Raw genomic sequence first — 17,739 nt, 5'->3', positions numbered from 1 at the left:
ATGATAATTATTAATCTTATCATTTATTAGATTCAGGATTTCTTGACCATGGACTTTGCCATCAAGGTCTTTGTTGATTAATTTACTCCAAAACTTTGTATAAAAAGTTCGTAGTAAACAAGGGAATCCTTCAGAAGTGCTATTAACTTCAAGATTCCACTTCATAATCCATGGAACGGAGAATTCTATAAAAAAATACATTACCGCCATTCCTTCGAAGAAGATATTATCTTGCGCCATACTCATGAGTTTGGGAGATATATCTACCCATTCTGCGTATAAGCTTTTGTATTAATCATAGTATTAATTATGATGATTATACCTATGAAAAGCTTATAAGTGCTTGTGTACAAGAAGGACTTTCCTTGTGTAATGAAATTAAGTTGAATCAACAGATTAAGCGACATCGCTTAAATGAGAGAAAGCAATTAAGAGAATTCTGCGAACAATTCGCATTTGATATTCTCAAGCAAAAATCTAAGGAAAAGGAATATACTCCTAAAACGGAAAAATCTTCCAAAAAAGATTATGAAAAGTGGAAGAAAAAGAGAATTGAAAAAAAGCTTAGAAGAGCTGAGGAAGGAAAAGGAGACTCTTCTAAGAGAAAGAAAAAGTATCGCCAGAATTATAATAAGGCGGATACTTGCCACAAATGTGGAAGATTTGGTCATTATGCCAAAGATCGTCGAGTCAAGGAAAAGATTAAAAGCCTTGATATAGATGACAACATAAAGGATTCTCTTATAAGTCAATTCTGAGTCAGAAAGATCAGAATCAGAAGTTAGCAGTGGTAGAGGGTCCTCAACAAGTGAAGATCTTAAAGCTCTTCAACAAGAAGATTATATGACTTCTGAAGATGAATGTTCACCTTGCCAGCAAGGGATGGCATGTGAAAAGGATAATGATGAAGATGATCTTTATAAGATCTATTCTCAATTTAAAGAATGAGTCTTAATGTTATTGATAATGACAAAGTTTTGGAGCTCTTACAAAATATCAAAGATCCAGATATAAGAGCTCAAATTATTGATAAAATCAGTAATACTTCTACCAATAAGGACAAGGATCATATTCCTGAGCAAATACCTACTAAAGAAGGTTCATATGTCATGGTAGAGGTTAAAAATCTCTTACTGAAAAGGAGAAAATTAATAAGTTCTCCTACTACTATCAGTGATTTGAAAAAGGAGATTGATAATCTCAAAGATGATATTGTCCATCTAAAAGAAAAAAATGTGGTTATAGAGGTTAGACTGGATGCTATCCAAACTCGTCAGGATTTAGATAATGTTTCTGAATCATCATCTTCTATTGAAGGAGAAAATAATAGTCTTGATTTTATGAAAAATATTTGTTTGAAAAATAATAAAGCAGACTTTTATACAGTCTTAAAGCGTTTACTTCTCAAAAGTTTTATACTAAAATCACTCTTCTTATAGATTACAATTATAAAAAAGAGTTTATAGCCCTTACTGATAGCGCGACTGATTTAAATTATATCCAAGAAGGACTTATACCTTCAAGATATTTTCATAAGGCTACTCATAGCCTTCATTCTGCTAATGGTAGCAAAATGAATATTGAATTTAAATTACCTAAAGCTTTTATTTGTAAAGGAAAGAGTTTTATTCCTCAAAGCTTTGTTTTAGTAAAAAATGTAACCAATCAAATCATTTTAGGTGTTCCTTTTATAAATGATATTCTCCCACTTACTCATTGGGATAATAATAAAGTTATTGGTACTTGGAATAATAAACATTTTATACTCGAGTTTGTTACAAAACCCTTTACTAGGATGATAAATGATTTAACTAATAAATTAATTTCAAAAAATAATCAAGTTAATTTTATAAAACAAGAAATTAATAGTATTGAAGTTGATCATATTTTACAAAATCCTAAATTACAGGAAAAGATTGCTATCTTAGCTAATCAGTTCTCTCTTGATATTTGCAGAGATCACCCTAATGCTTTTTGGAACAGGAAAAAACATGTAGTTAATCTTCCATATGAGGATGATTTTGATGAGAATAATATTCCAACCAAGGCAAGACCTTGTCAGATGAACTCGGAATATTTGGAGTTATGCAAAAAGGAAATAAGTTCCTTACTTCAAAAGGGCCTAATAAGGCAGTCCAAATCACCTTGGTCGTGCACCGCTTTCTATGTTAATAAACATGCTGAGCAAGAAAGAAGAGCACCTCGACTGGTAATAAATTATAAATTACTTAATAAAGCGTTACGATGGATCAGGTATCCTATTCCTAATAAAAAGGATTTATTAGATTGAGTTTATGATGCTATAATATTTTCTAAATTTGATCTAAAATCAAGTTATTGGCAGATTCAGATAGCTGAGTCAGATAAGTTCAAAACAGCTTTTAATGTGCCAATGGGGCAATTTGAATGGAATGTTATGCCTTTTGGTTTAAAGAACGCCCTATCTGAATTTCAAAAAATAATGAACGATATATTCATACCCTACAGTAATTTCATAATAGTCTTGTTAAATTAGGTCTTAGGCCTAACTCACACCCCAAAAGCTAGCTCAAAGGGAGGAGGATTGCCCAAGCCTTATAAGGAGTCCACCCATCTCATTAACCACCGATGTGGGACTTTTGTCATTCTTTAACACCCCACCTCACGCCCAGTGCTTAGCATCTGGTGCGTGGGCAATTTTTTATTTTGGGGGCCCCAACATCGGGTGAGACGGGCCCTGCTATGATACCATGTTAAATTAGGTCTTAGGCCTAACTCACACCCCAAAAGCTAGCTCAAAGGGAGGAGGATTGCCCAAGCCTTATAAGGAGTCCACCCATCTCATTAACCACCGATGTGGGACTTTTGTCATTCTTTAACAAGTCTATATAGATGATATCTTAGTATTTTCCAAAAATGTGAAAACTCATTTTAAACATCTTGAATTATTTAAAAAGATAATTATACAAAATGGCTTGATTTTATCACAACCCAAGATGGTTTTGTTTAAAACAAATGTCAGGTTTCTTGGTTATAATATTGAAAGAGGAAATATCAGCCCTATCAATAGAAGTATTGAATTTGCTTCTAAATTTTCTAATGTTATTACTAACAAGACTCAGTTGCAGAGATTTCTTAGGAGTCTTAATTATGTTGCTCCTTTTATAAAGGATTTGGCAAAAGATACAGTTGTTTTATATGACAGACTGAAAAATAATCTTAAGGCATGGTCAGATGATCATACTGAAGTAGTCAAAAGAATTAAAGAGAAGGTTAAAAACCTTCTTTGTCTAACGTTGGCCAATCCAAATTGGGCTAAAACGGTAGAAACGAATGCTTCAGATATAGGATATGGTGGAGCATTAACTCAATATTGTCATGATAATAAACGTCATTATATCATTCAATTTTATTCTGGCAAATGGAATACAGCCCAGAAAAATTATGCCACTATAGCTAAAGAAATTTTAGCTATTGTAAAATGTGTTCTTAAATTTCAAGGTGATCTTTATAATCAAAAGTTTTTTAATAAAAACTAATTGCCAAGCAGCTAAGTTTATGTTTAACAAAGATTGTAAACATGATGTTTCTAAACAAATGTTTGCAAGATGGCAAGCTTTACTATCCCCCTTTGAATTTGAAATATAATATAAAAAAGGTGAAGATAATAGTCTTCCAAACTTTCTTACTAGAGAATATCTAAACTAATTATAAATCTGCCTTTTCCAGGATGAGACCCTCATGCCCCCCTCTAAGAAGGGGAAGAGGAGGCGGCATAGCTGGAACAGCTGGAAGGGGAGGTCATATCCTTGCCCAAATGGGGAATAAGCAATTAATATCAGCAAATATTGCTTCATCAAGCAGCAGTGGTATTAATACAGACCACCCAATGTACAAGGAATTTATGGATTTTATGAAATCCAAAAAAGGATCCGAAAATAATCCTCCGACCTATTCCTCAGCCTTAATAGAGGAAGAGACGATAGAAGTATTTGACCAAAATGATAAAAAGGAAGTTATACTTCTTTTAGAATATAATGATTTACGATGGAAGCATGATCCATGGCAGCTAATGGCCAGGTATTTAGACTCAGTCTGTTATACTACGACTGTGTATATATACAAAATGCATTATGAGATTATACTCTCATCAACAGGGTCAGCAGAATTTCAGCATTTTTACCCTACTACTACCAGAAAAGTTTATAACTTTTCCAAAATCATTATAAAAAAGATTATTACTCCTGAAGAATGGGGAATGAGCCCATCAAAGGAAAGGGATTATATCCATCCGGAGCAGAAAGTCGCAGTTAAATATAATTACTGGGATTACGTGGACAGCTTTAATAAAGCGTTATTATATGAAAATGCCAATAAAAAACATTCTTGGTTTATAAAGATTTGTTCTAATGTCTTTACTCAACCAATCCCAAATTGGTTTTGTAAATGGTATACTTTATACGGTCCTTCAATAAAAAATTTACCGGATCAATACAAAAGCTTATACGCAGAATGGGTAGATATATCTCCCAAACTCATGAGTATGGCGCAAGATAATATCTTCTTCGAAGGAATGGCGGTAATGTATTTTTTTTTATAGAATTCTCCGTTCCATGGATTATGAAGTGAAATGTTGAAGTTAATAGCACTTCTGAAGGATTCCCTTGTTTACTACGAACTTTTTATACAAAGTTTTGGAGTAAATTAATCAACAAAGACCTTGATGGCAAAGTCCATGGTCAAGAAATCCTGGATCTAATAAATGATAAGATAGATCTCACGAAAACTCCACATGAAAAGGGGAATTGTTTCTAGATCAGAGGCTATAGCCTTATACATGGAAGAAGTTAAAAAGGATTTAATGAAAAATCTGGATATTGATATTAAGGATGATATCTCCATGGCTTCAGCAAGTCATACCAACGATGAGGATGATGCCACATGTCTAGCGGGAGAAGGCTAAAACGTTGATAGCAATGAAGACGTAGATTTAGACGCTCTCTTCAGCAAAATTCAACAACAATTGGAAGAATCTTCCAGCACATCTACAACTGTCAAAGGAAAAGCCAAAGAATAAGGGCCTCTTAGAAAAAATAATGAAGACTTTAATAAAACTAGAAAAAAGTTTGTCGGCCATATGTAATATGCCAAAACTTTTATTAAGGTAGGTGGAGCTGGCCAAAGTCGGTCTCTGATCGTTTTCTTATTGGCCATTAAAAAAAGTGTGGGCCATCTTTTTATTCGTTTTTAAGTTTTCTATCTCTATATAAGAGGATTTAAGTTGTAGTAATGAGGCAGGTTTCAGAACCCCCCCCCCCCTCTCTCTCTCTCTTTATAACATTTTTTGAGTTTCTTTTAAAAGTTTGAATAAATGTTTGCAATTTGGTTGATATTTTGGGAGTCCTCCGTACGGTACTATTCTTTTTACTACTTTGCATTTCTTTATGTGCTGAGCCCAATGATGGGCTAAACTGTTTGTGTTGAGCTGTAGCAACTAAGTCACTATAAGGTGGCGTTGTGTTTATTATGTTGACAGATTAAATAGCTAGATTAAGGTCAGACATAGTTTAACCCAAGCTAGTTTATGAAAGGCCGTCGAAGGAATCTGTTGGATTACCCGTTGGATTACCCGTTGGATTACCCATGTGGAGGGTGGACCCGAATAGTAGGGGCAGTTCATACACTGTAGCCAGGATTAACTATGTTCGTAAAGGTTCCTAATAGTTTGACTGTGCGATCCGTTGTCATTGTAATTATTATTATTATTATTATTATTATTATTATTATTATTATTATTATTATTTATAATAGTGAATATTTTTAGCCGAATTCCCGCACCCGTTTCCATACTCGGATTCGCATCCCCGAATCTTAAAATTTAAATTTTGCCGAATCCGACCCTCAAATTCGCATCCGTCTCGGATACCCGCACCCGAGTCCGAGCAACTTAGCCCATTGGCCATACACCTGCTCCTAGGTCCACAAAAACCCTTTGCTGAAGTCATCTATCCCGTTTCCCGTCTAGCCTAGAGATGCTTATTTGTTCAACATATAACCAGCTTCCTCCACCTTCAAAACTTGCATTATTCATCACCCACCTCAACCTACACCACTTTGTTCTAGATTTAGTTGTTTTTCCTTTAATTTTGACTAGAATATCCTTGACTACCAACGCAAACAAAAACTTCCCATTCATCAACTTAAGTACACTTTTTTATACTTCGTTTGAAATCTCAAATAAATGTCAACTAGATGAAACGGAGAGATAACTATGGGACTAGTAAAGTGGATAGTTTTGTTTGAAATGCCTCGTTCTCCATTACATTTAATGGGAAATGTGAGAATACAGGTTTGCTATATTTGGATAACCAAGGGACAAATAATGCTAAAAACTATAGGAACCAAAATATTCAAACTTTGGCACAACTTAAATGACTTCTCAATCACAATTCATAAGAATACAATCAAAACAAATTGCTTTACCTTCAAGTCTAGATTTTACACTATAAAATAAAATAATAAATAATAGTCATGATTGTAAGAAGAGATTCAATTGAACTAGGCCATACGGTGGAAAAGCTCTTGCACTAATCAACTTAACACAGTGCTACAATCACAGTGAGAATACAAAGTGCACAAATGAAGATCTTATTGTATATGGCCATCTTCACATTTCAATGTCAACAATATAGCTATGTTCTTTTATTCCTATTCCTTAAAAGGATTGTATAACAAAACTCAAGTAAATTCTTGATGTATGTAAAGGTGTTTCCATGTTCAGATGAATAAATGTAATATAATAATCTTCCGTAATTGTCTACGTTTAGAGAAGTAAATGGAAAAACAACTACATGACCACAACCAAAAAAAACCAAGGGAGTTTGCATGGCAATTTGGAAAAGAAAACTATTATCAACTTGGAAAAAGTCAATGGGGTACTAAAAGCAAGACCATGTTACAGTTCTCGCATGTTTGGTAGGTGAAACTAAGTACGAGATTAGCCCTTTATAAATGTAGGGAAAATTAGGTGTTTTCTAGCCAGTCATCAATAAAAAAACAGGCAAGATAGTAATGAATTGTGATTGGTCAAAACTTTGACTAGCGACTTGTTGCAACCTGCCCAGCATGCCCATACAGATCAAGCATGTTTCTGTTTTAATGTGAATGAAACCATTTCTAAAAATGAAAAGGGAAACAAACTAAGTATGCTACTGCTTTAGCACGAGTGAAACAATTTCTTAAAATCAAAAGGAATGTACCAAGTATGTTTCTTCTTTAGCACATACAAAATTATTTCTCAAAACAAAATGGAATCCTCCTCTTGAGGTTGGTAACTTAGTTACTGCTGTAGTGCAAATGAAAATATTTCTCAAAATGAAATTAAAGGAATCCTCTTGAGGTTGCAAAGGTCCTCTAACTCTCACACGTATTCCTACATGGACTTACAAAACTGGTTGGGTCGTCTTTATGTATTACATATTTACAAAAACATTTCGAAGAAGAATACCCTTTTTTTACCAGACTAGCTACTTAGTTGATTTAGCAACTTTAGGAAACCCAGAGACATATGTGTACTGGAGATAAACTGATCGTGCAAAACTAAGAAGGATACACAATTAAATCAGTTAAAAAGATAAGTCATACATTGTCAACATAGAGGTAATACTGAATAAATTTATTTACATATTTCACATAAATGAAGGTACAAATTCTGTCTCATTAGTGACTCAGTCTTATGACAATAAATTAAATGTCTCCGCTTAACATTACAAAAATCATGGTTACAAAGAGGATGGTACAACACCTATACATTCAGAACAAGGATAAAAATTATAGGAAACATAATCTCTCCAGTTTTATCAGCATGAAGATGAGAGTTCAAAGAAAGAAACTTACAGTAAAATTTATGTACAGAGATAGCAGAAGACAAATCCGACAATCATTCTTTCCAAGTATAAGGAGCACGTTCAACAATCAGGTAGTCTTGCCTGATATCTTTGACTACTCGAATATCATCATCAAGGTACACAGTCTCAAACCTATACAAAGGTTATTCAAATCATCATTGACCCAAGCAAATAGTAATCTGAAGACACTTCCTGACTCGAGCAAGAAAATTGAGGATAAGTGGGAAAGAAAGAGAAAATAAGGACGAAGCAAATGGTTGAGATAAAGTACTTTGAAAGGCACTTCAACTTCCTAAGCACTATACCTTGCAATCAACTATATGGAGAACTCCTAATATACCATATATCACTTGGTGGATTATAAATGCTGTTAATCGAGACAATTAAAGAATACAAACACTTACCACCCTTGTCCAAATGGAGGTAGAGGAAATTCCCAATTTTTTCCACGCAGAACTGCACTTGTGAATCTACGACATAGAAGCAATTGTCAATAGACCATGATAAAGAACAAAGTATAACAACTGTTGCAAGACAAGCAAATGCTATCTCTGTCCTATTATCAGTATTCTCTAATGTTTCAAGAAATTTCTCACCCCCAACTAGAAGTAAATTTACCAATTTTTAGGTGACTCACCTAACTTGTAGAGTCTGTTCCAGAAAAGTTTATTAGCATACAACAACAAACAACAATGCCTCAACCCCAAATGAATCTTCAATATTCATCATCTCTATTTGGCACGTCTCACCCCACTATAAGATCGACCAACTTCTTTATCCACGTCCAGAAAAGATCGTTATCATGAAATGCAACAATCCAAGTTAAATTACTGTAATTTGGCTTAATATTTAATTAACTAAAGTAAAGTTTTAATATTGAGCATAGCAAGAGTACGAAAAAGGTGAAAGTTATACTTTTTCAACAACTACATCAAATTCATAGTCTAAAAAAATCAAAAAGCTGGTTTACATTTTCCATTTCCCTATCCTTACACCAAGACAAAAGTCCCTGTAAACATCTGTCTTTCACATAAGAGAGTCGCTGCTTTTTTTTTCCTTCAAAGCATCTTTTGTTTCTAACCATAAAAGTTGCATCTTTTTCTTCCCAAATTGATGAGTTTCATTCAATTGGCAAGGGTTTCCAGATTTGGGTTACCACACACTTCCATTTGGGCGATTTGTTCTTGAGGAGAGTTATTAACCTTTTGGGGATCACTCAAAGTCGATCCAGTGAATGGTAATAAAGAGTTTTAGTTCGATATTAGAAGGGGTTGGTCTTGTTAGTTAGCTTGGGGAGCTTGAGAAAGAGGGGGAAATTGAGATAGGGAAAAAGTATGTGGGATTTGGGGGAAAGAGGAGTTGTCGGGTTTGGGTTGGGGGGGACCCTAAGGTCCTCTGTCTGCATCTCCACTGCCAGAAAAGAGGAAACCAATGACTAGCAGTGACAAATTCGACAGAGGACACTTTTTGTTCTTTGGTATTAACTTTTTATCCTCTCCAATCAGCTATGAAGCAATATTTGTTTAAACTAGACTATACAGTGTGGGGAAAATAACTTTCAATCTCTCAGGTTCCATCCATTTGTCCAACGAGAATCTTATTTTTAACCCATTACCAATCTTATAAATAATTTTTGTTGGAAATCATCCCACATATTAGTAGTCTGCGAGATTCTTGACCCCCAAACCACCATCGTTTTTGTCTCTCATCACCGACTGACATTTAACTAAATGAAATTTGTATTTAAATTTGCCTTCCCATAGGAATTCACTTCTCAGGGAATTCACTTTCTTCTCAACTTTTGTTGGGATAGACAGAAGCGACATTAAATAAATTGGTACACCATCTAAACACACCATTCATCAAAGTAAGTCTACCTCCAAAAGATGAAATTTGTTTCTTTCCAAGGAGCCATTGTCTTCACACACTTGCTAATCACCCCTTGAACACTCCCACATCATTGTGCTTGGCACCAAGTGGATGACCCAAATAAACAGTATGGAAACAATCATATGTAATTTGCGTAAGGAATGACCAGTTCACACGATCATAAGCCTTTTCCAAATCTAACTTGCGTTAAGCTTTTTTTTTAAATTGCTGATCTATACACTCATTCACTAAGAAAGCAGCAACAACAATGTGGACTAATGGATTCTTACCTTTTTTTCTTTTCTCTATCTACTGGTCTACAAACTTCAATGTGATAAATGGATACTGTGCTGTTTGACCATGGAAAAGTTATTGACATCGTGCAAAATTTTGTCCAGAAACTTCTTGTTTAAGTTTCTCCAGAAAATGTTTACAAAAAGTTTTCTTTTCAAAAACTGTTTACGAAAGATGTTAGGGTGAAATACAATAAAAACCTTTCTTCCAGTCACATAACATTCAAAAAACAGTAACTACTATCTTTTTTTCTTTTTTTTTTTTATGACAAGGGAAACCCGCAGCCGCTACTCTTTGGATGCTAACCCTGCTCCAAACCAATACTTCTTTACAAACTTGTTTTTTTCCAAAGTATTTTTACGAAACTGTTTCCAGAATTATCCAGGCAGTAACATTGTTAGTATCTATTTAGAAGTGATTCAAAATTAAAATATACCTTTCGGGACAAGACACAATATTTTGTGAAAAAGTGTTGCCCATTCTTTATAGGATACACCTACTTTGTGAACAATTGCCATCTTATCTTAAAGGTTACATTTATTCTTGAGAAGGTGTATGTTAGTTACTTGTTGAATCTCAATAAATACCCATCCCACTTTACAGAAATTCTACATCAGAATTCTTCATCTTGGCTTTTTATTTAAGAGTCCCTTTTCTTTACTCACTCTTAATTGAAATCTATTTGAGCGCACATTAGAAGATTGACATAACCGGTTTTTTGCATCCAAACCATTTATCTCTTCTGTTAGAATAGAAATATGTACATATACTCCTACTTAGAATAGGAAGAAGAATAGGAATAGGAATCCTAGTTAGAAAAGGATTTCAATGTATTGTCTATAAATAGGGTCTCAATGTAACAATTTAGATACACAATTCAATAATATCTTCCCCATATATTTCTCACATGGTATCAGAGCATTGGTGAGAAATTTTAAGTCATCGTGTCAAATTCCGGCGACGACGGTTGGGACTGATTTGTGTCATCTTTCGTTCTGAAGGTGTTGTGCGAAAGACAACACCATCACGAGGCTCGGGAAGCTCAGGCGACCGAACCCCAATCAGATCCACCGAAAAAAAAAAAAAATCCACGCGCCCCCACGCGCCAGTCGGAGGTGGAAGCTTTCAGGCGAGATCTGTTCACGCGCTGGCGCGTGACTGCTGCTCCGGTCATCTTTTTTTGAGCTGTTTTCTGTTGAGGTCGCCCAGTATTTCCGACTAGATTCCATTCAGTTTTCTCTAGATCCGATCACCGAAATTAGGGTTCCGGTGATTTTCAGGCAGTTTCCGGCGAGTTCCCGGTGAAATCAGATTTTTCAGGCAGTGTGGGTAGATTCCGGCAGTTTCCAGCTCTTTTCAAGTCAAATTTCGAAAAAATGTCTTTCGAACGTGATGTTTTTGGCTCCAAAAATATGGGGATTGGAATTTCAAGCCTTACAATCACTTCAGAACCATTAATGGGAAGTTCAAACTATTTAGATTGAGCTTCTTCAGTTGCGTTGTGGTGCAAAGGTCAAGGTATTCACGATCACTTAACAAACAATGCTTGCGTTGAAGATGAAAAGACAAAGTCTAGTGACAAAGGTGCAAAAGCCAAAGCACAATGGGAGAAAGTGGATGCCCAATTATGTAGTCTCCTTTGGCGCTCTATTGATTCTAAGTTGATGCCCTTGTTTCGCCCATCCCAGACATGTTATTTAGTTTGGGAAAAAGCACGTGCTTTATACACTAATGACATATCTCAATTCTATGATGTGATATCTCAGATGACCAACTTAAAGAAATAAGAATCCGATATGTCTACTTACTTGGGACAAGTACAGGCAGTCATGGAGGAATTTGAAACATTGATGCCTATCACTACAAACGTGGAAAAGCAACAAGAGCAAAGGCATACATTGTTTCTAGTTCTTACACTTGCTGGACTTTCTACTGACCATAACTCTGTGCGTGACCAGATTCGAGCCAGTCCTACAGTTCCCTCAATTGATGAATTATTCTCTCGTCTGCTTCGTCTTGCTGCACCTTCCAGTCACAAAGTGGATGACTCCTCTATTCTTGTATCTCAAACCACAGAAAAGCGTACATACCAAGTGTAGTCATTGTCATAAACCTGGACACACTCGTGATATATGTTATATTTTGCATGGCCCACCACCCAGTTATGATCCTATTGTTCTTAAGGAATATAATGAGTTCCTTCGAAATCGCGCAAGTAAACAGACATCTCCACCAGTAGCATATGGTGCTCAACCTAATCAACCATCCAATAATGCTCATATTGATCAAACAGAATATGATGAGTTCCTTCAGTATCGTGCAAATAAACAAACGTCTCCACAAGTAGTTTCGGTTGCACAACCTGATGTTTCTGTTGCGGGTAATTCTTTTGCTTGTGTGTCACAGTCTAGTACTCTTGGATCATAGGTCATGGACTCAGGGGCTTCTGATCATATCTCTGATAATAAATCACTTTTGTCCAATATTGTTTATTCACAATCTCTTCCTGCTATTACTTTAGCTAATGGGATCCAAACAAAACCAAAAGGGGTTGGAAATGCCAAACCCTTATCTTCTGTCACCCTAGACTCTGTTCTTTATGTCTCTGGTTCTCCTTTTAATCTAGCATCTGTTAGTCGTTTGACGAAGGCTCTACATTGTAGCATAACCTTTTTTGATGACTTTTTTCTCATGCAGGACCGCAGTACGGGACAGACGATTGGAACAGGACATGAATCACAAGGCCTTTACTACCTTGCCTCTCCAAATTCCTTGAAAGCATGCTCCGTTACAGATTCCCCAGATCTAATTCACAAACGTTTGGGACATCCGAGTCTATCCAAACTGCAAAAGATGGTGTCTAATTTGTCTAGTTTATCCAAATTAGATTGTGAGTCGTGTCAACTTGGGAAACACACTCGTGCTACATTTTCACGTAGTACTGAGGGTCGTTCAGAGTCTATTTTTTCATTAGTTCATTCTGATATTTGGGGTCCTAGTAGAGTCAATTCCACCTTAGGATTTCGTTATTTTGTTAGTTTCATTAATGACTATTCAAGATGTACTTGGGTTTTCTTAATGAAAGATCGTTCTGAGTTACTTTTTATATTTAAAAGTTTTTTTGCTTAAATAAAAAATCAATTTGGTGTTTCTATTCGTACTTTTCGTAGTGATAATGCCTTAGAATACTTATCCTCCCTACTTCAGGAGTTTATGACTCACCAAGGCATTATTCACCAGACTACTTGTCCATACACCCCTCAACAAAACGGTGTAGCAGAAAGGAAAAATAGGCATCTTATTGAGACTGCTCGTACTCTTTTCCTTGAATCCCATGTTCCGCTGCGTTTTTAGGGAGATGCAGTTCTTACGTCTTGTTATTTAATAAATAGAATGCCCTCATCTTCTCTTCAGAATCAGGTTCCACATTCCATACTGTTTCTTGAGTCACATCTCTATCCTATCCCCCTCGTGTCTTTGGGAGCACATGTTTTGTTCATAACTTAGCCCCTCGTGCCCTCAAATGTGTCTTTCTTGGTTACTCTAGAGTTCAAAAAGGGTATCGTTGTTATTCACATGATCTTCATCGTTACCTTATGTCCGCTGATGTTACATTCTTTGAGTCTCAGCCTTACTATACGTCTTCTGATCATCCTGATGTTTCTATGGTCTTACCCATACCTCAGGTTTTACCTGTACCAACTTTTGAGGAATCTACGATTACTTCTACATCTCCAGATGTAGTGCCACCACTCCTAACTTATCATCCCCGTCCGCGTCCAGCACTAGTACCAGATGATTCATGTCTTGCGCCAGACCCTGCTCGTACTGCGGACTTGCCTCCTCCTAGCCAACCACTTGCACTTCAAAAAGGTATACGATCCACTTGAAATACTAACCCTCATTATACCTTCTTGAGTTATCATTGTCTATCATCACCCCATTATGCCTTTGTATCATCTTTGTCTTCTATTTCCATTCCTAAGACTACAGGTGAAGCACTTTCTCATTCTGGATGGAGGCAGGCTATGGTTGATGAGATATCTGCTTTGCATAAGAGTGGTACTTGGGAGCTTGTCTCTCTTCCTGCAGGTAAATTTGGGTTTATGTAGTCAAAATTGGTCCAGACGGTCAGGTTGATCGGCTTAAGGCTTGCATTGTTGCCAAAGGGTATACTCAGATATTTAGGCTAGATTATAGCGACACTTTCGCCCCTGTGGCTAAAATAGCATCTGTCCGTCTTTTTCTATCTATGGCTGCCGTTCGTCATTGGCCTCTTCATCAGTTGGACATTAAGAATGCTTTTTTGCATGGTGATCTTGAGGAGGAAGTCTATATAGAGCAACCACCTGGTTTTGTTGCTCAGGGGGAGTCTAGTAGCCTTGTATGTCGATTGCGTAGGTCACTTTATGGTCTGAAGCAGTCTCCTAGAGCTTGGTTTGGGAAGTTCAGCACAGTTATTCAACAATTTGGCATGACTCATAGTGGAGCTGATCACTCGTGTTTTATCGGCATTCAGCACCAAATCAGTGTATCTATTTGGTTGTGTACGTTGATGATATTGTTATCACTGGTAATGATCAAGATGGTATCACCAAATTGAAGCAACATCTCTTTAAGCACTTTCAGACTAAAGACCTTGGCAGATTGAAGTATTTTCTAGGTATTGAGGTTGCTCAGTCTAGATCAGGTATTGTTATTTCTCAACGCAAGTATGCCTTAGACATTCTTGAGGAGACGGGAATGATGGGATGTAGACCTATTGACACTCCTATGGATCCGAATGTTAAACTTCTTCCAAGACAGGGGGAGCCACTTAGTAATCCTGAAAGGTATAGACGGCTCGTTGGAAAATTGAATTATCTCACAGTAACTAGACCTAACATCTCTTTTCCTGTGAGTGTTGTAAGTCAGTTTATGACTTCCCCTTGTAATAGTCATTGGGAAGCAGTTGTTCGTATCTTGCGATATATAAAGTCAGCTCCTGGTAAAGGACTACTCTATGAGGATCAAGGCCATGAGCATATCACTGGATATACAGACGCTGATTGGGCAGGATCACCCTCTGATAGACGTTCGACATCCGGATATTGTGTTTTAGTAGGAGGTAATTTGGTGTCGTGGAAGAGTAAGAAACAAAGTGTGGTTGCTCGATCTAGTGCAGAATCAGAACATCGAGCAATGGCGGCAGCAACTTGTGAGCTAGTCTGGATCAAACAGTTGCTGGGAGAACTAAAATTTGGCGAAATTGATCAGATGGAACTTGTGTGTGACAATCAAGCAGCTCTTCATATTGCATCAAATCCAGTGTTTCATGAAAGGACTAAGCACATTGAGATTGACTGTCACTTTGTCAGAGAAAAGATACTCTCAGGAGATATTGTTACGAAATTTGTGAAGTCAAATGATCAGCTTGCAGATATCTTCACCAAGTCCCTCACAAGTCCTCGTATTAATTACATCTGTAACAAGCTAGGTACATATGATTTGTATGCACCAGCTTGAGGGGGAGTGTTAGAATAGGAGTATGTACATATACTCCTACTTAGAATAGGAAGAAGAATAGGAATAGGAATCCTAGTTAGAAAGGGATTTCAATGTATTGTCTATAAATAGGGTCTCAATGTAACAATTTAGATACACAATTCAATAATATCTTCCCCATATATTTCTCACATCTTCTTTTATAATCAACTCTAATGTCTGTTGAGAAGTGATTCAAAAGCTACTTGACCAAGTCTTCAGGAGTTTGTTTGTTAGTTTCCTTTATCTTAGCAAGTTTAGATATATTAGTAGCTAATTACTCCCTCCGTCCACAATTATTTGTTAGGGTAAGGTCATGCACATTCCTTAAGAAAAATTTAATACAAGGTGTAATTTGACTAATATAACTCTACTATATCAAGAATACCAAAAGTCTACATAACTTTTCAATTGAACTACACAATCATTAAGGGCAGAATTGGAAAAAAGTGACTAATTATTTCTTGATTGTTTAAATTGACAATTAATCTTGGACATCTATTTTTAGTATACATGCCAAACAATTGTGGACGGAGGGAGTAGTAATTAGTCGGTTAGTGAACCTAGATTTTAGTATTTTCAGTTTTACAGGAAGCCTATTTAATGAGGCAGGTCTTTGTTGCTTCCATCATTAATAAGAAAAAGAAGACTGCAGTAACTTTTACTTCTCTTTTGCTCTATTTTTCTGTTCACTTTCCACTTTACTCATTTTTCTTTCCAACAATGTCTTGTTTGTTGATTAAATGTTCCTCTTGGCATTACCATCCGTCAATAAGAACTTGAGATTGGGCCAAGCTCAACTTCAAAAACTGGCTCATAAGGTGAGAATCGTCCTTATAAAGAGTCACATAACTCCCATCCCCCCTGATGTATGAGTCCACACTCCCCCCACTAATGTATGATTCAACACTACCCACAATCCCATAACTGTACATCTAGACCATGGACAATACAAGATGGGAAGCCAATAACAAGTAATCAAAGAATATAAGATGGGTAGCGTTCTCTTCAATACAAAGAACGGTATACCACTAAGTTAACATGTATGTTTTCTATAATTTTGCACCTAAGAGTTTCCTTCTTTACAAAGAATCCTAAGTATAAAATATGCATACAATCAAATCCCTATTATTTTTCCAACAAATATATCAAAGAGAAAATGATAGTGACCTGAAATTCACACGCTGAGAAGATGCAACTTCAATAGTAGACCGAACAAAGAAAACCCCATCAGGTGGGAAAGTAATCACATTGTTAAGAGTTTTATTCACAACATCAATAACCTGAAGAACATCACCAGCTTTAGTACCAAAAAAGGGGGCATTCTTAATAATATAAAGCTGCTCTTTCTCGGTAGTCCAAAGCAAACGCCAAGTGGCCGAAAGGGAACGTCCAGTAGTTACAGTGTCACGTCCAATGGAACCCAAATCATCAATAGCCTGGATTATTTGTGAAAGCTTTTGGGGGTCAGATTGAGTCCTGAGACCACGTTCTTGGTCTGAAATCAGGTTGAGAAGATGGGTTTTTTGGGATTGAGATGTGAGGGAAGAATAATGGATGGGTCTTTTGTGGGATTTGGGTTTAGAAGGGAAGGAATTTGGAAAAGAGAAGAAGCAGGTTGCCATTTTTGCTCTTTGGAAGAAACAAGTGGCCTTTGTGAACCTGTGTTTTTTTTATCTTTGGTAATTCGTGGGAAATTCATAATCATATACGAATTTAATTGGTGTAATTGACAGGGTAATTACACTCTACAATTAACAGGCAGAGGTTGTGAATTGCTGATAATTATATGGTGTAATTACCATGTAATTACCACCTGATAACTTTTTTTTTTATTTCTATTTTAATTTTTTTGTTTTAATTTTTTTTACTTCTATTATTTTAAGTTCTTTTTTTATTTTTATTATTCTAAAAATTTGCAAAAGTTTATTTTTTATTTTATATTATTATGTTTCATTTTCTTCTTGTTCTCAACCTTACTTTACGTGATTCTATGTAATTTTCTTGTATTATCTATTTCTTTATGCCATGCTTATTTTCTCATTAGCATAATTTTATTAGTATTCTAATTTTTAAATTAAAATAAAATTTATTGTTAAGTAAGGTTATAGACTTACGTTTTCTTTATCAAGAAAAAATAAAAATAAATCATATTTATTGCTATGTT

The 17,739-nt window shown here is 35.8% G+C and overlaps 1 protein-coding gene across 2 annotated transcripts; it reads right to left on the bottom strand.

Annotated features, from left to right (window-relative positions):
- Nucleotides 1–4,796: 4,796 nt before the first annotated feature.
- On the bottom strand, nucleotides 4,797–17,258 carry LOC125865965 (probable plastid-lipid-associated protein 11, chloroplastic). Of its 2 annotated transcripts, XM_049546240.1 has the most exons (4): nucleotides 16,743–17,258; nucleotides 8,291–8,356; nucleotides 7,876–8,018; nucleotides 4,797–5,030 (listed from the first exon to the last, which is right to left on the bottom strand). In XM_049546240.1, the coding sequence occupies exons 1-3, from the start codon at nucleotides 17,195–17,197 to the stop codon at nucleotides 7,919–7,921; spliced, it is 621 nt and encodes a 206-aa protein (XP_049402197.1). In that variant the 5' UTR covers nucleotides 17,198–17,258; the 3' UTR covers nucleotides 4,797–5,030; nucleotides 7,876–7,918. The 2 variants fall into 2 exon arrangements, with proteins under 2 accessions (XP_049402197.1, XP_049402196.1); XM_049546239.1 differs by lacking the exon at nucleotides 4,797–5,030 and having other exon boundaries at nucleotides 7,664–8,018; nucleotides 16,743–17,257.
- Nucleotides 17,259–17,739: the final 481 nt, after the last annotated feature.

This window comes from Solanum stenotomum, chromosome 5 (assembly GCF_019186545.1).
Source record: "Solanum stenotomum isolate F172 chromosome 5, ASM1918654v1, whole genome shotgun sequence".
Classification (NCBI taxonomy): Eukaryota; Viridiplantae; Streptophyta; class Magnoliopsida; order Solanales; family Solanaceae; genus Solanum; species Solanum stenotomum.
This window is presented reverse-complemented; position numbering and strand designations above follow the sequence as displayed.

What these genes read in the sequence shown, in the direction of transcription:
- LOC125865965 (XM_049546240.1), bottom strand. Translation starts at nt 17,197, where the DNA reads ATGGCAACCTGCTTCTTCTCTTTTCCAAATTCCTTCCCTTCTAAACCC. An exon ending in TCTCAGCGTGTGAATTTCAG is followed by an intron (nt 8,357 to 16,742) that starts GTCACTATCATT and finishes TCTATGTCGTAG; the next exon opens with ATTCACAAGTGCAGTTCTGC. An exon ending in CCTCCATTTGGACAAGGGTG is followed by an intron (nt 8,019 to 8,290) that starts GTAAGTGTTTGT and finishes ACCTTTGTATAG; the next exon opens with GTTTGAGACTGTGTACCTTG.